At 36.1% G+C, this 21,268-nt stretch overlaps 1 protein-coding gene across 6 annotated transcripts in view; it reads right to left on the bottom strand.

Annotated features, from left to right (window-relative positions):
* Positions 1-206: 206 nt before the first annotated feature.
* LON2 (lon protease 2) overlaps positions 207-21,268 on the bottom strand; it is a 32,997-nt gene continuing 11,935 nt past the window's right edge. For 3 of the 6 annotated variants that reach the window (XM_088962628.1, XM_088962629.1, XM_088962630.1), the window contains 6 exons: positions 20,836-21,049; positions 17,796-18,098; positions 17,169-17,363; positions 1,954-2,199; positions 1,346-1,447; positions 713-1,147 (listed from right to left, as the gene is read on the bottom strand). In XM_088962628.1, the coding sequence (XP_088818754.1) occupies positions 1,064-1,147; positions 1,346-1,447; positions 1,954-2,199; positions 17,169-17,363; positions 17,796-18,098; positions 20,836-21,049 (1,144 nt within the window). In that variant the 3' untranslated portion in view covers positions 713-1,063. The other 3 variants (XR_016104624.1, XR_016104625.1, XR_016104623.1) reach the window with 2 other exon arrangements.

Below are 21,268 nucleotides of genomic sequence, written 5' to 3'. Positions count from 1 at the left end.
AGACACTCCGTGGGCAGCTGACCCCGTCCCTCTAACGAGAACCTATTTTTCCCCCTCATCCTCTCTCCATTCCTCTTCTCCTTTCTTCCTTTTACCCTCTCTCTCTTCTTCCACAATGGCAATGTCGGTGAAGCAACAACAAACAAACCTGCCTTTTGAAATGGTGTGCCCTTTTGTTTTTATAAAAATAGTGAAAAATTCTTCTCTTAGCTTAGGTACGCCCTTTGTAAAAATTAATCAAAATTGATTGTTCCCCATTTTGTTTCTCAAGAGAAAGAAAGAGATTGAAGACATGATGGAGAGAAGAGGGTAAAAATGACCAAGACCAAAGAACACGACCAAGGCCAACTAAACAACAAACTACAACCTACAACAGAGACTCGAATACCAAGAAAAGAACCACCAAAAAAATCAGCCAGATAGGTCAGAGTCCATATTCTTCCAAGTTCCAAGGACAACTTCCAAATTGGACCTATTCTCCAGATGGAATGGACTCTTCCACCAGCCCCCCACCCCCCGGCGCCAAAATGGACCGGATCATAAGGGAGAAAAAGGAATAGGGAGTCCATTGTGAAATGGCAGATACCAGCCTTGTAATCCATCTAATCCATCCAAGGTAGTACAAGCAGCTAATCCATCCACCCACGTGATTATCGCCATAATCCATTATGCAAGAAGAGTTGAAGAAGGTAAACGTACCACTGATCAAGTGTTGAATGAAACAAATAATTAGCATTCTGTTTATATTATTATTTCAATGTTATTTTATACACAAGGAGGGTAATCAATTTTGTAACTGTACCAGGGAAGCCTTCTTTGCCGTGTCTAAAAGTATACCTTGAATGCTACATTGGCTGCGCTCTCTTATAAATATCGACGATACATTGAAAATTGGGTTGACATGAATGACTAGCTCCTTCCCGACCAGGTTGAGTCTTCTCAAATAATGGTTTGTCCATCTGTGATCAACGGATTTTCTAAATCAACCCAGTCTGCAAGCCAGTCCAGCTGTTGCTGAGTAAATGACTCAATAATGGCAATGTCAGCTAACATTCATAATTTATCATAATTTTGCATTTTGTCTCCACGGGCATCCACCTTCAAATGCCTGTTCCAATACATCTTCCATCCGCTTTGCAAACAATATCTGTAAAAACCAGAAGATGGAGCAGATAAGAATCTATGGCATTGCATAGGACTGGTCTGGTTTCACCTTTATGTGCAGCCTGTAATTTGTGATCATTCATGAGAAATTCCAGTGAAAGGTATACATGTCATGCTTTACGCGAATGAGGTTAATTTGCTTCTAAGTAATACAATAATATTTCAATAGAAATAAAAGTACCTCCAAGCTAGAAAGAACAGCTGATGGTACTTCAGCCAAGTCTTTCAAGTTCCTCTCCGGAAGAATAATCCTTTTGATACCATAACGGTGTGCAGCCAATACCTGCAGATTTAAGTAGAAAATCCTATCAACTTCTTATGCATGGATGTTCTGATGTGCGTTAAGATTCAGAAACATAATATGTAAAATTTTTCCCACTAGTCTGATTATAGAAACTTGGGGCTTGTCTCTTTCAGATAAAAATGTATATGGTGCCTCAGGAATAATGTCATTGTAGCCATTATATAAATACTCCAGTCTTCCAGGATTCAAGATACAGACTGCCTCTGTTGGGGTAGGCCCAAGTCATGTAGAGGCTTTCTATCAAAAAGGTTCTAGCTATTCAATCAACAATCTCCATTTCCCCCCACAGAAAAAGTATTGATCATTCAGAAGTAGACAGCACTTTTGATGGTCAGAGCCTATAAGAATCGTGTGACCAAGAGGCAATCCATCATTCAATTCTTTGGTGTAATATGTGAATCACATGCGTCAAAGCAGCCATTGCTATCAGAATGTTTTGACCGGTAGTAGAACAAGTTTACATAAATGTGTATAATAACACCCACCTTATCTTTGATGCCACCAACTGGTAATACCAGACCCCGCAGTGTCATCTCTCCTGTCATTGCTGTGTCTGCTCTTACTCTTTTTTGACTGAAGAGTGACACCAGTGCTGTTACCAGGGTCACACCAGCTGAGGGTCCATCCTTTGGTACAGCACCAGCAGGAAAATGTATATGAATATCTCGTCCCTCCATCAAATTGATTTCCCCAGCAGCTGCCAACTTAAGATCTGCTGCCCTTGCTCTTACCTATTCAAATGAAAAAAAAAAGCAACTTTTCAGTAAGAAATGCAAAGGATAAAAGCTGAACCAGCCCTTTTGTCCCCCTTGCTCTCACCTACCAAGCATGAGGTGGGGTGATCATAAGCTGAAGTTTTCATGTCTTTGATAAGGGGGTATTAATATCAACTTTATGTAGATGCTTGAATGTTAACGAGTACATTTGGTATATATATATATATATATATATATATATATATATATATATATATATATATATATATGCAATGTGGAACTTTTTTTTACTAAAATTGCCCTCTATTTCCTTGTTTGAGAAAGGGTATAAAAATCATTTTATTACAAGTTTAATGCCAACTTTAAACCTTTAATGGCTACTAAAATGCCTATATCTGTGTATTTAACCCATCTCTAATTGTAAGGGTTGAAAATGTCACTTCAATTATTACTTTCCACCTCATTTAATCCCCTCCCATTAAGTCTTATACTTAAGGTATTAAATCTCATTTTCTCTTATTAAATCCTGTATATTTAAGTTAATTTTCACTAGTAAATGCTACTAATTAGATCTATGTCAATATTTTTAACAATAAAAACTCATATATTCTAAAATTGATTAAAAAACAACCATTTCTATCAAAGTGGTGGCTAAGCAATTCAACTATCAAAATCAAATTGATCAACCTATGAAGTCATAAGGTAATAAAATTTTTAAAGTAGAAATAGATATATAAAATTACAAAAAATGTGGAAAAAATAGACACATTTAAGATATTTTTATTAATCAAATTAAAAAAAAAATATGTAATAAACAAGAATTACTTTTACTGATAATGAAAATAAAATACATAATTTAGAACTAACCAAAAATGAAATATAAAAATTAATAATAACTAGTTAAGCTTTTGGGTTAAATGTGTTAACCTTTAATGTCATAAATAAATAATAAAAATTAATAAAATATAAAAACAAAACAATAAAAAATACAAAAATTTTGCAAAAAAGCATGCATGCACATGTATAATATCATATTAAATAAAATGTAAGTGTGATATATTAGAATTATTTTTACACACAAAAATACAAAAAAAAAGTAGAAAACTTTGAACACATCTATAATTCTATATTTACACTACTATTAAAAATATGAACAAGATTGTGGAACTTTCCTTTAACCAAAATACTCGTTTTTGAATTTAGTCTCTATTTAATTGTAAGGTTTAAATTGTAAATTGAACTACTACTTTTCATCTTATTCAATTTCCTATATTTAAATCTTACAATATTTTGATAAATGAACAAAAGAAAAAAAATACACCAAAAAAATAGAAGACTACAAAAAGAATAGTCTAACCAAGTAGGTAGGCCTCTCAATGATACTTGAAACTTCACAACTCGATCCGATTATCACATATTTGGATGAGGTGTTTGTGTAATCAGATTTGGATTTGGTTGCATCCGATTAATAATAAAAAACAAAAAAATAAAAGTTCATAAAATTTATAGAAAATTTTGGATATATTATTACCATCATTATCATCATCTAGAATTTCCACGTGCAAAGAATGTGCACGCTTATTAGAATGTCTATATTTGTGTATTTAGTCCATCTCTAACTATAAGGGTTGAAAATGTAACTTTGGTTATTACTTGCCACCTCATTTAATCCCCTCTCATTAAGTCTTATACATAAGGTATTGAATCATATTTTCTCTTATTAATCCTATATTGTTAAGTTATTAAATCCTATTTTCTCTTATTAATCCTATATTGTTAAGTTATTTTCCACTAACAAATGCTACTAATTAGATCTATTTAAAAATTTTTAACAATAGAAACCCATATATATTAAAACTGACTCAAAAAAAAAAATCATTTTTTATCTAAGTGGTGGCTAAGCAATTCAACCATCCAAATCAAATTGATCAACCTATGAAGTCATAGTTAGGTAAAAAAATTTTTAAAATAGACAAATATCGAAAATTACAAAAAATGTAGAAAAAATGTGATTTTTTTATTAATCAAATTAAAAAAATAAGTGTAATAAACAATAATTATTTTTATTGATAATGAAAATGAAATGCATAATTTAGAACTAACCAAAACTGAAATATAAAAAATAATAATAAACAAAAATTATTTTTATTGATAATGAAAATGAAATACATAATTTAGAACTAACCAAAAATGAAATATAAAAATTAATAATAAATAATAATTATTTTTATTGATAATACTTATTTTATTGATAATGAAAATGAAATACATAATTTAGAACTAACCAAAAATGAAATATAAAAATTTATAATAAATAGTTCAACTTTAGGGTTAAATGTTTTAACCTTTAATGTCAAATAAATAATAAAAATTAATAAATATAGCAATACATAATTTTTTTTAAAAGAAGCATTCAAGCCCATGTGTAATATTATATATTTATCATATTAAATAAAAATAAGCATGATATATCCAAATTATTTTTATACACAAAAATATTGTAGAAAAATTGAACACATCTATAATTCTATAATTACATACTATTAAAAATATGAATAAAATTGTGGAACATTCTTTTGACTAAAATACTCGTTTTTGAATTTAGTGATTTAGTCCCTATTTAATTGTAAGGTTTGAATTGTAAATCGAACTATTACTTTTCACCTCATTCAATTCCCTCTATTTAAATCTTAGATTTTTTTTATAAATGAATAAAATAAAAAAGACACACGAAAAAGACAAAACACTATAAAAAGAAGAGTCTAATCAAGCAAGTAAGCCTCTCAATGATGCTTGAAACTTCACAACTCGACCCAATTAGATGAGGTGTTTGTGCAATCAGATTTGGAATTTGCAATATGCATCCAATTAATTATAAAAAAACAAAAAAAATAAAAAACAGATAAAAATTCATAAAACTTATAGAAAATTTTGGATACATTATTACTATCATTATCATCATCTAAAATTGCCATGTGCAAAGCACGTGCATGCTTACTAGTATATTAAAATGTCTGAAAGCATTTCGTGCTCAACTGTGGTATATGTAATTATCTCCCTGTCAATAACAACTATTGTGTAACATATCTAGCAGTGTACACCACATGAATCCTACTTCTGATGATAAGATTTATATTATTCTGTCGACATATTCCACAAAAAGTCTGCAGGTGTCTTGTGTGAATTGACATTTGATGGCATTTAGGCAGAAATGAATACATGTGACCACCATCCAGAAGCTGAAAATTTTACTTCAGTTTTGATCAGCCTCTTTAATTCCCTATTCAGTTTTGATCATCAGAGGTTAAGATGAAAATCCTGAGCTGGAATATAAGGGGGTTAGGGGGAGAAATAAAGAGAAGCTTAGTAAAAGATACTTTCCGAAGAGAGAATCCTGACATTATTCTAATTCAAGAAACCAAAAAGGAAAAGGTGGACAGTAAGTTAATCAGAGCAATCTGGGGTTTAAGATGCAGAAAATGGGCTACACTCCCAGCCATAGGCACTTCAGGAGGAATCCTTGTCATGTAGAGAGAAGATGTGGTTTCATGAGTGAAAATTGATAGAGGTGAATTCTCTCTTTTGCTGCTTTTCACAAACAAGTCAAATGATTTTACCTTGATCCTAACAGCAGTTTATGGCCCTAATGATCCATCAAATAGGAGCAGATTTTGGGAAGAGCTGGATTCACTGCATGAACATGATGAGATTCCATGGGTTGTGGGAGGAGATTTCAATGTCATGAGATTCAGTCAAGAACATTCGAATAGGAAGAGGGTAAATAGAAGCATGAGGGAGTTCTCCAATTTTATATCTAGACACAGGCTGCACGACCTCCCCCTAAAGAATGGTAACTTTACCTGGTCGAACATGCAGGAGAATGCCATAAGTTGTAGGCTTGACAGATTCTTAATTACTTCAGATTGGGAAGCCCATTACCCCCTGACCTTTCAAGAGATCCGCTCCCGATGTACTTCGGACCACTGGCCTATCACCTTAAGTACAGATTTGGTGATCAGAGGAAAAACCCCTTTTAGGCTGGAAAAATTCTGGACGGATCACAAAGATTTCTGCAAAAAGGTTGCCTCATGGTGGGAGGAATGCAAGACAGAAGGTTGGCCAGGGTACAGATTTCTGGAAAATTCAAAATATGTAAAAAAGAAGCAAAAAGGATGGGCCAAAGAGGAATTTAAAGCCTTCAAAGAAGAGAAATCAGCAATCCTATCCGAATTGGATGAGTTAGACCAAAAGGAGCAGAGTGGGCACCTAAATGAGAACGAAAGAAGGAGAAGATTTGAGCTAAGAAAAGTAACGGAACAGGTAGTAAGAAGAGAAGTTTACTGGAGATAGCGATCTAGGGTAATATGGTTAAAGGAGGGGGGACAATAACTCCAGGTTCTTCCACAATTTTGCATCTGGGAGGCGGAAAAGAAATCTTATAACAAAATTAAAAATCAGGCAATGAGAAGTGGAGAACCCTAAGGGTCTGTTTGATTGCTGAGAAAAGGATGAGAAAATGGAATATTCCCGAATGATTCTCCCTTTCTTGCGTTTGTTTACGGGTAAACAGTGTTTTGGGACGAGAAACAAGAGGGATGCGGGATCCCAAAATTAAGTGAGCGGGGTCGCACCAAAACAGTGCGACCCCGGTGAGAAAAGAAAAGGTTGAGAAAATATCTTGAGTTTGTCAGAGCAAGAAGTCGAAAGCACCGCCTCTTCTCAGCAATAGCAGAAGGTTGAGCACCGCCTCTTCTCAGCGACAGCGGAAGGTTGAACACCACCTCTTCTCAGCGATAGCGGAAGGTCGAAGGCACCGCCTCTTCTCGCCTTTCCCTCTCTAGCAGGAACAGCGGAAGGCTGAATCGAAGAACACCTTTCCACATTGCAGGCAAGTTTTTCTTCTTCTTTTTCTTTTTTTTTTTCTTTTTGTTCCGAAGGTTAAATGTAGACCTACTAGAGAGATAATTGTTTGGAGATAAATAGAATCCACCTACGGTAGGGGAAGTGATTGGTGGAATCAATCAGACATTGGTTCAAAGAGCTGGGATCCTCGAGCAATTTCATGGTTTCTCCACCTTCCTCTCTGCCCAAGACAAGAGAAGTTAGAGGGGTGGAACAGGGCAATGGGGGGAAGAAGGGTGTCTGTATTCTCTTCCTTTACAAGCTTTTGTTTATTAGCTTTATTCCATGGACGAAAGGAAAAGCTGTGGAGGGAAGAGGAATCAAAGAATTTGAAATCCCGTCTCACACAATGGCCCTATCTTCATAAAAGGGCATCATTTGGTAGGCCTTAGCTTTGCTTTTCTTAGGCTGGGACCTCTGATTTTGGCTGCCAAATAGACCTAATTGAAATCTTTATTTCAGTTTTGTGGTTCAGAGTTTAGAAGATCTCTTGCCTAGGAATTTGTCACCACTCAGAGGGTCACAATGAGTGTTTCTTTGCTGTCTCAAGTTAAATCTGTCCAAGTAAAACTACTCGATGCTGTCTCAAGTTAAATCTGTCCAAGTAAATATGTGTTTTGTACGTTAAAATCAAATTGGGTATGTGATAAATGCTGCATTATATAAGGAGGCTAAGCAGCTGCTTATATCCAGCTAACTGCCATAAATGGGAAGAAAAAATGGTTGTGGTGGGACGGCAGGCAGTGGAAAAAAAGTGTGTTCTAAATCTAAACCTCGCAGGAAACTGAACTATGAAGGGAATTGGTTAATAGTTGGAATTAGAATTGGTCAAAATGGATTCTCATTCTCATGGGAAGGGGAGAGAATGATCATCTTCTCATATTGGGGAATGCCAATTCATCAAGAGTTGGAATGCGTATGGAATTTCGATTACACTCAACTAAACAGTTAGAATAAAAAACAGACCATTCTAATTTCAATTCTGGACTCCTATTTCCACAAACCATTCGGACCCTGAATTTTCAAAAGATGCCTGCTATGTATTTGTTAGCTAGTTATTGATGAAGTTAAAATATGTGTGATTAGCAAGTGATGATGCTGGTAAAGAGATGAAGTTATTGGTTTGTAGTCTCTTCACATTGAACATCTTTTTTTTAATTTCTCTTCAGTTTTCTATCCTCTTTAGTTTCCTTTTATACTCAATTTGGGAGGACTGCAAATACAAATGTTTTCAGTACAAAACCTTGTACATGGTATTTCTAAACAAAACATTGCATTTGCTCTCTCTCTCTCTCTCTCTCTCTCTCTCTCTCTCTGTATATATATATATAGTATTTTGACTGTTCCCAAGCTGAGCCTAAATTATCATCCAAATTGAATAAGTCACTTTCTTCAACATTTATCAAATGCAGCACATACACCATTTAGATTTGATCTCAATAATTCATTTGCACTGACTTGAATTTATAAACAATTTTGAATTACTCTATGACCATCAAACCACTGGCATCATTGTAGCTATAACTTAGAAGTCTAAGAGTCTATGGGCCAAATTAGTTAGCTTGAGAAAGCTTGGTTTTAGTAATATTCTATTTTCAGGTTCTATCATTTACCAATTCAACCTATAGTAGATCATATTATGTTCTTGGGTGTTTTTTTTTTCTAACTTAGAGTTAGTATACTGTCTCAAAGAAAGATTCCAGCTAAAAGCTGTAATTCCACCCCCCAACTTAGAGTTAACCAGAAAAACACACAAAAAAAAAAAAACCAAAATTCAACTATTTCACAAAAATAGAGAAAGCCAGTGCACAATGATTCTGTAATTCCACCCCCCAAACAAAAGACAGCCAATAAAAGCATGTACCACTTGCAGATCCCAACACAACTCCAGTTGCATCTTGTTCCTTAGACACCCCAGTGCATGAATTAATGTGTCTCTTTTATGTCCATTCCCTTCTCTTATAGTACATTCTCTTCTTTTCCTACCCTAGTCACATTATCCATCACCTTCAAAGTAACTTCAACATGTGGGGCTATGGCAGTAAGGTTATATTTCCTTCCAGTAGTATAGGATTAAAAAAATGAAACTAACAACTTGGATTTATTGCCCCTGCATACCTCTGCCATTCTGGAGTACTTCTGCAGCACTCAACCTTGATCTTCTCTTGCATGAAGAAAAGGTAATTCTGCAGGAGCACTATATCAGTCCCCTAGTGATCAAGCATCCACTCTCCACTCTCCAGCCATACTATTACCATCAATCACATGAATGTTTACATTCGGCAATGTTGAATGTTCCAAAACTCCTCACACAAGAAAACTAATCACCTTCACAGGTATTAATTTGATTGGAACAATCAAAATAGGATTTGGTAAGGTTGCTCCTGGAGCCTGACATGGCGTTTCAACAGATTGGTTCATTTTAATGCCCTCCTCTCTCTTTTCATGGTTCTTTCACTCAAGTAGATAAATGGAGTCTCAATAATCAAAGATCCTACCCAGAACTAATGATTTGACAGTGAATGGGTCCACATCTGATTTGGAGTCTCCACTCTCCAGTCTCTCTTTTTCTCAGCGTCCCCCTTTTGTAAATCACCAAACTACTTACCCTTGAAATGTAAATTACAAATTGTAAGTTCCTACTTTTCTTCCGTTCCTGTTGATATCACCTTGCAGGCCTTTGGCCATTTGACATTGTCTGCCTGGTCCAGATTCTAGTTTCCCACTCGCTGCATTCTGATCACCAGAAGATAACTACTGTGATCACTGTTGAGTTCACCCTCTTGGAAGACGCATCCAGTGATGATATTCCACATGAATTCACTGATTACACCTTGTTGAGTTTCTATTCCTATGGAAGTCTTCAAAATCCATTCCTTCTGTTTCCAGTTTCAAGAAGTTAGGATATCCTTTCAGGTTGACTCCAGTCAATTTGCCCCAAGAACCCAAATGTGTGCCTTGAGCAGCATCACTAACAGCTAAAATCTGTAATTAGCAATTATTTATTTCTCTGTTAATATTGTTTATGCAAGCAAAAATGAAAAATCTGCTTACTAAAAAGCAAATTGTTTCTTAAAGAATGTTTATTTCTCTGTTAATATTGTTTGAAGATTGCTTAAAGATTGTTTATTTCTCTGTTAATATTGTTTAAAGATTGCTTAAAGATTGTTTACTAAAAAGCAAATTGTTGCTTAAAGATTGCTTAAAAATCTGTTAATATTGTTTATTTCTCTGTTAATATTTATTTCTCTAATCGTTGCTTAAAGATTCCTGGCTTCATCATTGTTCCATTAAGTAGGAACACCTATAAAACCATTTGCTTCTAAAAAGCAAATGTTGAATAATTATGCTTAACACCCTATCCTAATGACCATTCATTTCAAACCATAGGTTTCCATATCAAATGATAGCAAGTTATTGAAGATATCAAATGATAGCTTTAAAGCCCAAAAAGGATGGAAAATGACTAGATTTATACTTTTCATGAAATCTTTTATTACAATTACATGCGATTTTCCAGCATGTAAATTATATAGGCATTCTAGAATGAATTCCCCAATGTATTTATTTATTTATTTATTTATTTTCTATGAATAGATGGAGCAAAATTTGCTTTATGCAATTGTTGGGGCTGCAACTGCTACGGTTGCAGTTACATTTTCATTGTTGCAAGAATATGTGGATTATATTGATAGGGAACCATCCGTGAACCAGGGATTTTGAACGAAGGGATTTATTGGATAGATTATATGGACAAAAAAAAATAGATTGTTATAACCAATTGAGAATGGGGAAAGCAGCTTTTACAAGAAGGAAGTAGTTTTGCAGAAGGAAGAGTTTTAGGAAAACGGAAGTCATATGCTGCAATTGTTGTTGAACAAGTGCAAGACATTACTACACATCTCGGGAAACTTGCATCTGCAGTTGAGAGAGGGTTTGGTTTATTTAGCAAGGAAAAGGTGTATGTCGATGTTATGAGCCTAGAAGGATGTTCAGTAGAATTTTTTATGAAAGCATATGACTTCTTAGCTGAGTCTGAAAGTCGAGTTATGACATTTTACGAAGTGGAGCCAAATTTGAGGAAGGCATGGCTTCAAATGAAGTTAGGGCCTCCATATTGAAGGGATGGATAAAAGACTTAAACTACTATAACTCACATTTATTAACAAATTAGTACTAATTATATATGACAAAAACTTGTTTTGATGGTTGAGCCTTTGCGTACATTTTCTATATTTTTTGGGGATGCATTGGCAATTTGATTGTTGTCCCTTTTTTTGCGATGGTCAATCTACTTGTATTAGGTGGAATGAATTGTTATATTTTACCACAAATGGATTTATTGGTATATGGATGATTATGACTACATGGAATGAATAGGTTGAACTATTGGCATTGATGAACTAATTACAGGTTAAAGACAAATTCAAATGATTTATTGATGTATGTATGACTTTTTGAATGAAATATGTTATTGAATGCAACTTCTTTGATGTACCAACAGGTCCAAATAATAGAGAAATTTTAGTTTCTAGTAGTTTCTTTTATGAATGCATGGACAGGTTTTCTCACAAAATTTTTCTCAGTAAACAAACACTAGAAAGTGGATTTTCTCACAAAATTTTTCTCAGCAAACAAACACATTACAACTAACTGAGAAAATAAATTTACCTTTTCTCATCCCAACATTTCTCATTCCATCCTTTCTCAGTCCAATTTTCTCAGCAATCAAACAGACCCTAAGGAAATTTCTGAAGCTTTCTTATACTTCTTTAAAGATCTTTACTCAAAGAAAGAAAACAGAAAACTCTCCATAAGCTTTTGGGAAGGGTTTAAATTGTCGGAGGAGAATAGTCAGTGGTTAGAAAGAGAGTTTCAAGATCAAGAAGTGAAGGATGTTGTCTTTAGCATGGATGGAGATAGAGCCTCGGGCCCTAATGGTTTCCCAATTCTATTTTATCATATTTGTTGGAGCATAATTAGTTCAGATTTGATGCAGGTGTTTAATGATTTCTATCATTCAGCCATTGTCAACAAAGGAAACAATTCTAATTTCATATGCTTGATTCCCAAGAGAAAGGGTACTCTAAAAGCAAAAGATTTCAGACCTATTAGCTTGACTGGGAGTGTATACAAAATTTTAGCAAAGGTTCTAGTCGAAAGACTAAAAAAACTCCAAGGGGAAATCATTTCCCCTAGAAAAAATCAAGTGGGAGTCGGGACAAGAAAAAAATGATCACTTAGATAATTGGGAAATTGTGTGCAGAAGTAAAGAAGAGGGGGGTTTGGGACTTGGGAGGGTAACTAGAAAAAATCAATCTCTGTTAGGAAAATGGTTGTGGCGATGGCCATCGAAAAGAGAGAGATTGTGGCATGAGGTGGTGGGAAGCATTCATGGGATGGTGGTGTATCAAGGCAAGCTAACCTAACAACACCTTGGAAGGCCATTCACAACACCCTTCCTCAATTCCTCAATTTTATCAAACCTTTGGGCTTGGCTACTTTAGTTGTTTGGGAGTAGTTGGAGTCTACCAGCAGAAGTTCACATGCTCTTCAACCATTCTACCTTTTATTGGCCTACAACAATAGGGAGAATTATGTAGAGATGTGCTCGTGCTGCCTTGATTTGGACTCTTTGGGAAGAAAGGAATATTAGAATTTTTCAAGAAAAGGAAAGGAGCAGTCAGGAATTGAAAGACTGTGTTAAATAGGGCAATACCTTGGCTGAAAACCTTGAAAATCTTTCATCAATTATCCTTTAATGACCTTTGGAGAAATTGGTCAGCAATAGCGAGGTGTTCATCTCTAAAGGGCAAACAAATTACAAGCTGGTCTCCTCCATCCAAAAGCTCACTAAAGTTAAACTTGGATGGAAGTAGCATGGGTAATCCAGGATTTTCCGGAATGCGGGGTGCTTTGAGAAATGAGAAGAGAGAGATTTAGTTGCTCTACTCAGGTCCCTTGGGAATTGGGGACTCCATCAAGGCAAAACTTTTAGCTATTGTACAAGGGGTGCAATTTGCAAACCAGCTGGGGGTCCAACACCTAACAATCGAGGGGGATTCTAAAGTGGTGGTGGGTTGGTTGAAAAATCCTGAAGAGGCTATGTGGCGTTACAAGAATGAAATGAAGAAATTTAGTTTGTTGACAAGGAATATGTTGGTCATTGTACAGTGGGTGGGGAGATCAGCAAATACTTTTTCATATGTGTTAGCTAAGCAAGCGGTAAATAGGGAAGAATTGTTTTGGGCTCAGTTGTGATTCTTGCTTTTCTTTCCTAATTTACTTGTAAGATTCAAGGAGGGGCTGCAGCTCGTGCCTCTCCCTGGGATGTTGTATGAACTCACTCTAAATCTGCTTCTGAATTAATAAATTTATTATCATTCATAAAAAAAAATCATTTCCCCAAATCAGTTTGCATTTGTCAAAGGGCGACAAACCATTGACAGCATCCTAATAGCAAACGAATGCGTCGAAGAGAGGAAGATGAATGGAAAACCAGGGGTGATTGTGAAACTCGATTTGGAAAAAGCATATGACAAAGTAGATTGGGAGTGTCTCACAGAAATAATGAGATTAATGGGATTTGGAAACAAGTGGATTCAGTGGGTTGAGGGATGTATAAGCTCCACCTGGTTCTCAGTTCTAATAAACGGGCAACCAAAAGGATATTTTAATGCTGGCAGAGGATTAAGACAAGGCTGCCCCCTCTCCCCATTGCTCTTTACTCTAGTCACATAAATCTTTAGCCAACAGGTGAACAAGGCTATCTCTCTTGGTCTTTTGAGAGGTTTTGAAGTCGGACGGGAAGCCACCCAGATATCTCATCTCCAGTTTGTCAACGATACCATCCTTTTCCTAGAGGTTGATGAAGAATTTGTATCAAATCTGAAATGGGTCATCACCTGTATTGAAAGGATTTCTGGACTGCAAGTAAACTTTGCAAAGAGCAGTATTGCTGACCTAAATCTAGTTGGTACTCGCTCCTTGGACACTTTCACAGAGATCTTGGGATGTAAGGCAGAAAACCTCCCCTTCCTCTATCTGGGGATGCCCCTTGGAGGAAACCTGAGAAATCAAAACTTTTCGGAACCAATTCTAGAAAAATGTGAGAAGAAATTAGCCACATGGAAAAGGAACTACTTGTCAACAGGGGGGAGGCTCACTCTAGTTAGAGCAGCATTGGCAAACCTTCCCACCTACTACCTCTTTATCTTCCGCATGCCCAACAAGATAGCAGTTCAGGTAGAAAAACTTCAGAGAAACTTCATTTGGGAAGGAGGTGGGGAAAGAGGCTCTCACCTTGTGAAGTGGTCTCAGGTTAGCAAACCAAAGGAGGGAGGTGGATTGGGAGTAGGCCACTTGAAAGAAAGAAACTCAGCTCTTCTCAGTAAATGGTTGTGGTGATTCCCTCTTGAACCAAATGCACTTTGGACTGCTGTAATTACTAGCAAATACGGAAAGCACGCCAACGGTTGGGATAGCAAGCTCCACTTGAATCGGGTCAAAGGCAACCACCCTTGGAAAAGTATAATCTCAAACTACACTTTTTTCATATCCTTTATCAGATATAAGGTGGGAAAGGGCGATAGAATTAAGTTTTGGACTGATCTATGGTGGGGTAATTCTACCTTAGCCAACTCCTTCCCTCGCCTATTCAGCCTTACCATAAACCAAGAAGCTTCCATATCCCAGGTTTTACCCCCCTCCCCCCCTTACTTCAACTGGAATCTAAATCTCAGGAGACCATTAAGGGACGTGGAACTTAGTGAAATCACTAGCTTCTTGCATACCCTGAGAGAGGTATACCTCTCCCAAATTTCCCCAGATCTCCGTGTTTGGACCCTTCACCCATCAGGTAAGTTTTCAGTGTGCTCATATCCCTTCAAGGCCTTAGTTAGGGAAGATCAAGCTACTGATCAGTACCCCTACAAGAGAATTCAGTGTGCTCATATCCCTTCCAGTGTATGCTTTTTTGTGTGGGAAGCCAGCTTAAAGAAAACCAATACTTACGACCTCCTTCAGAAAAAGAATCATGGAAGGCATTATCTATCTCCCCATGTGTGCTGTTTCTGCCTTAAAGCTGGGGAATCTACCAACCACATCTTGATTCACTGTGAGGAAACTAGAAAATTTTGGAATTTCTGTCTATCACTCTTTGAATACAGCTGGGTATTCCCAGAAAATGTGGTTGATTGCTGGGTATTCCCGGAAGAGGTTTAAGCAAAAGAGGAAAAACTTTATGGCTGTCTGCTGCTCATGCTATCTTCTGGAGCATTTGGGAAGAGAGAAACAACCGGGTGTTTACCAACAGAACAAAAAACTTTAAGCAGCTGATTTCTATAATCTTTTATGGATGTTTCTTGTTGACCTCCAACTCAATTTACTTCAGAGGAGTTACTTCAGACCTGAAGTGGAAGGGGAAACGATCTTGTACTTTGACGGGAGTGCTTTTGGAAACCCAGGTGCTGCGGGTATTAGAGGGGTAATTCAAAACAGAAATGGCAATATCAGATGGGCTTTTAGTGGGCCGATTGGGATAGCCTCCTAAACAAAAGCCGAAGTCATGGCAGCTCTAAGGATTGCAAAAGACATGGGCTTACTAAACCTTACCATTAAAGGAGATTCAGCCAACACCATTAACTGGCTTTCTAACCCTGACAGTGGGCCTTGGGCTTTAGCCCACTACCTGGCTGAAGCGAGAGACATCCTCTCTTCTCTAAATGCTCATGTAGTCTGGATTCCGAGGGAGCTAAATTCTAAAGCCAACAGTCTAGCTAAATCTGGCGCTCACAGGGATTCCCTTTCTAGTGATAGTTTTTTGCCTATGTAACTTTCTGAGTGCTTAATTGCTGTGTACATCTCCTCATGTACCTTTCTTTTCTTCAAATAAAGTTAACTTTTTCTTCCAAAAAAAAAATTTACTTCAGTTAGGAAGTCAAGAAAATTAGATCAGTTAAAAAGATTTACTTTCCTGAAGATATAAAAAAAATCAAAGAAATTTTAGAGAAATAATTAAAAGACACACCGAAGAGGGATAAGAAGTTGACCCCATATGGTCGGACAAGGCTTTGCTGAATTATTGAGTTGATTTCCAAAATGAACAAGAAAACAAAATCAACACGACCATGCCATTAGAGTAATTCAACAAAGCCGTTTTATGATGCATGTAGACATTGTGGGTTTTATATGCTTGAAAATGTTTTTATATGTTTGATTTCATTTTTAAATTATCATTTGAATATGCTTTACATATTATGTTTACGTACTTTAATTTTAGATAATAGGTTTTTTAAAACATTTATTTTAAAACTTAAGTTTACATTTTCATTAATAGTACGTTTTATAATTTTTTTGATTTTTTTTTTTAGCTTTTTCTTTAATTGTGCGCCTCGCCTTGCACCTCAGGTGCAAAATGGCCCTTGCGCCTTGCGCTTTTAAAACACTGGTCTATATGCCATATTTCAGCATAAATATCACACATTTTAGAATGAGTCTTTGTCTTGATCAGATAGGTTTTGAAAAAGAACTTCAATGCTTGAATTTTGTTAAATGCAAAAAATAACTTTTAAGTCATTGTCTTGATCATATTTTCTTTCTTTTCCCCTGTTATTGTGGTTCTGACAAGCAAAGGTGCATCGGTTATTTTAAGCAATATAAAGAACTATAACTGCAATCTCCCTGAAAATGTTGGGAAATATGCATTTGGATAGAACTAGTTGTATATGGATGACAACTAGGAAGATTTCCTCTCAAAAAGAAAGACCAAACAAACAATCAAGTAGAATAGAAGGAATAGTCATCCCCTTATGCAGAAGGGATACTCAAAAGAGCAGAGGAAATGGCTTCAATGTTAAATAAATCATAAATTTTATTTGGAAAATTTAGTTCAACTCTTAAAAGATATTATAATGTCCAAACTCTTAGTTTTGTTCTTTAAGTTATGGATGCACTAACAGGTATTTTGTTCTTCCTTTTATTGTTAACATGCATTTTATTCTCCTTACAGGAATAAACATAATTCATGGTGTAAGCATGTCAGAAGAAATCAAAACAAGTTAAAAAAATATGGAGAAACCTACCCATGTTAGTGCTATCTGTGCTGATTCTTTGATAACATCACCAAGTTGCCCAGTAAGATGCAAATCACCCTTTCCTGCCATAGTTGTGGCTTCAACAAACTGAACCTCCCCACCAAAGGAGGTCCAAACAAGCCCAACTGATACTCCAGGAGTTGCAACTCGTTCTGCAGTCTCTCTGTCATCAAACCTTGGAGGCTGCAGCATAGTACCACCACAATATATGATCAGCTATACCAAGTACAGTGAAAAACTAAATCTGAAAAATAAATATAGGAGGAAACCTGGGTATTCAAGCAGAACTCAGTCTGGATTCATTTCAAGAAAGCATAGAATCATAGCATATGTGCCCCACTAATTCAGATCAGCAAACCTTGGGACATCCTATGGCTAGCCATAACCCCAAACCAATGGAAGTGGACACTCCCAGCACATGAAACTTTCAAACAATTGTCCATGTGTCATTCAGCCATTCCATTTTCAGGATTCACCCAATAGAGAAATGGCTTTAATCAGCCTAACATTTGGACAGACCTGATTGCTAAGAATGTGCTTAATAATTACACCAGATTTCATGAAGGCACAATGCTTTCAATTGACTCCATATTAAGAAAGATGAGGATGAATTACCCCAAGTACTTTTTCCAGCATAGCTTCATCCACCACCATAGTGAAAGTATTCTGGAAAGTATTTGATATCTCATGATTGTTAACACCCATTGGCATAACTTCCATTTCTACTTCAGCTCCCTCTACAAGCCTAGCATCCAGCATTGGTGCAGCTATCTGTTGTACATCTTTGCTAAGTGGTACTGCATGTTCTTGCTCAGCAACTCTAACTGCAGCTGCACGAGCCAATGCAGCTAAGTTCCTCTCCAGATTTCGCACACCAGCTTCTCTAGTGTATCTCTGAATTACAAGTTTCACCATAGACTGCCACATTCACAGCAATCAATCAAATAAGTTCAAAAATCATGTGCAACGAGGACTCCAAAGAACAAAAATAAATATCATACACTACATCCTATTCACCAAGATGTACAGTGAGAAAAAGATCATGCTATGTCGTGCATGACTAAGCAAAAACCATGAAAGACACTTTCCAGGATATGAGCACATCACTGCATGATGTACCAAGTACATTGGCATATGAATTTAAAAATCCATCAATGGTGCATCCTAAGTTAAAGGAAACCAAAAGAACACAGCACATATGCAGGGAACTAGAATCTACCATTTAGCATGTTAATGATATCTAATATACTAAAATATAAAATTGCAATTACATCACCCTGTGTAATGTTCCTCTTGAAATGCACAAGTGGCATCCCTGTCACTCAAAAAGAAAAGTATGTGGATCAATTAAAAAAAAAAAGAACGTATATAGATTAGACAACCAAAGCGATCCAACCAGAATGAACATATACCTAATAGGGATCCATAGAATGATTGATTATCCTCTATTCATGTGGGAATGATTGATCTATCTTCCATTCATGTGGGTCACGTGAAACATTAGACCAGTTAAAAATCGACCCTTTCAGTCCATTCAATGTGAATTGCAAATTCTTTAACGAAAAGATTTAGCATTTTCCCTAGTGATTGTGAATTGAAAGTTTAATTTCAAAGATATAAAGGGATCTGTCTTAATTCATTGTCTCTAGTGTTTCTGTTAGCATCAAGCTCCCAACCTAGAGGTAGCACTTTCATTATTAAAACTTTAAGGACTAAGGAGAGTATCATTGTAGTTGGTTTCTTCGCTGACAGCATAAGGGCTGTGTGCCTGTGTCTTGCATTAGGGAGCATGACTTGCTTTTTACCTGCCTCAGGAAAGAATGCAATTGCTGATCAGGATTTTTTTCAATCAATAATTGCAGAATAGGATTCATGTATCTGACCACAGAATTTGGGACAAAACCTTGTTGAATTAAGTTGTGGTTTGTCACTTTACCTTTTTCTATAGACTTGGCTATTTGGTTTAGCACCTTTGAAGCTACCATATAAAAAATGATAAAAAATAATACAAAAACATCTCTTTTCCTTTTTGAAGGTCCAATCCCTTATACTAGGGCTCCTGACCCCTCAGCAAGTTTACTATTACAACTCAGCCCTGAATAATTCTCCCCTGTTTGCCCCTTTTTGGCTAGAGAATCAGCCAAACCATTTGCTGACCTTCTAACCCATCTAAACACTCCAAACTCTCTTGAAAGGCTTGTAATCTCCTTCAAGCTCTGCCTGTGAGTTGATGTCCCCATAGTACCTATTTGCAGCCACCCTTTTCCACCTCAATCTGTTGAAAACTCAACTGTTTCACCAATCTCAGCCCTAGACAGAGAGCTAGTGTTTCAGCACATAGCAAGTCACCCACTCCTATTGGCCCAGAAAACAAAGCCACAATTCTTCCTTCATCTCTTATGACACCACCTATGCCCGAAGAACCCAGGTTGCCAGAGGAGCATCCATCAAGGTTTAGTTTAAATCTTTGGATTACTGGAGGAGCCCAATTTTCCTAAATCAAAGACCTTGACGATGAGGAATGCACCACTGCAAACCAATTCCTTATAATATCATCAAGGAAAAGTCCTTGAAAAAGTCCAGAGTCTTTAACCAGTGTGCAACCTTGAAAATAATGTTCTCAATTAAATCCTCCCAAGATTTCGCATGCTCTTGGAAGATTCCATTGTTCCTTTCCTCCCAAAGCACCTAAACTATTGCTGTTCTTGTAGCTCTTCACGTTATTATTTTTTTTTGTTGGCATGATGAAAGAAATAGTACTGATGGTTGGGCAAAAAGTTAGGAGGAAAAGCCCCAACATTTGAAAACCTCAAAATCTCAGAAGATGATTCAGAGATTCACCTACAACGCAATACTTAAATATCCATAGTATGAATTTATACCAGATTAAAAGGCCCCCAATATGGCTTTAGTTTTTCCACCTTGTTTCTTGTGAAGCCACCTGCCATAGAGTGTTGAGATTTAGACGAGCTATTCAACATGGATGGAAATGATCTCACTCCTCTATGAAACATAAAGGGTGAAAGAATCCAGCCCACACAATATGTGTGTCAGATTGCACCATAATCCTTTTAAGACAAAGAGAGAAGCCAAGCTTCAAGCCTTGCGCTAGGGAGAGGATTTCTATTCTTAAAAGGTATTTATTTTTACAACAATTTAGAGATTATTCTCAAAAGGCCCTAGATGATCATAACAACTTAAACATCTGCTGAAAATTTTCTCTTTAACCAAAACCATTGATAAATAATACCTATTACTAATTATGTTGAAAAGAATATGCTACATGCACAAAGAAACCCCATTCATTGTACCTTATTGTTAATCATGTCTAATTTCAAATAAAAAATAAGAAAGCAGATAAGGAATTAAACTGCACCATGAGACTTTAAGTGAACAAATCCTGGTCTGGATGGTTTACTCATCAGGGGAAAAAAGATGAAAGATAAGAAGAATGGTCAAGGGGAAACAATAAGAGAAGTTGAAACTTAAGAGAAAAAAAATATAATGTAAGAATTCCAAGAAACTTGTGCTTTAATACCATGGTGGCATGACATATGATCAAGAGACTGAGATCATGCTAATATTTGGTTGTTCAGATAAGTAGGCTATGACATTTTTTTTTGGAAGATACAGTAAGACAAACACTTTTCATTACCTCAGGAATTTGGAGGTACTGAGAACTCAATCCATGCTGATCAAGCACTCTTGGAATTAAATACCGCATGGCTATCCTTAGCTTTTCTTCAGGTGTATATCCAGGCAGCTCAATGACCTCCATTCGATCTAAGAGTGGTGGAGGGATGGGCTGGATCTTGTTTGCAGTTGCAACAAATATCACCTTTGAAAGGTCAAAAGGAACATTTAAATAGCTGATTATTTTCAATTAAGGAATAAATTTGTATATCCAAGTCCATTGATGAGAATCCTATTTAGATACACAACTAGATTAAAGTGAAGTTAAAACTTCTTCCTACTAATATTTTCTCTTGGTTTTTACTATTAAAAAACTCATAAAAAAGCCAATAATCATTGAGTAAAAACTTCACCAGGGTATAGAGCAAATATAACTGCAAACAATGAACTACATA

This window comes from Nelumbo lutea, chromosome 1 (assembly GCF_056320005.1).
Source record: "Nelumbo lutea isolate HS-2025 chromosome 1, American lotus-T2T, whole genome shotgun sequence".
In the NCBI taxonomy this organism is placed as follows: Eukaryota; Viridiplantae; Streptophyta; class Magnoliopsida; order Proteales; family Nelumbonaceae; genus Nelumbo; species Nelumbo lutea.
The sequence above is the reverse complement of the archived record's forward strand: the minus strand, read 5'-3'. Positions and strand labels throughout refer to the sequence as shown.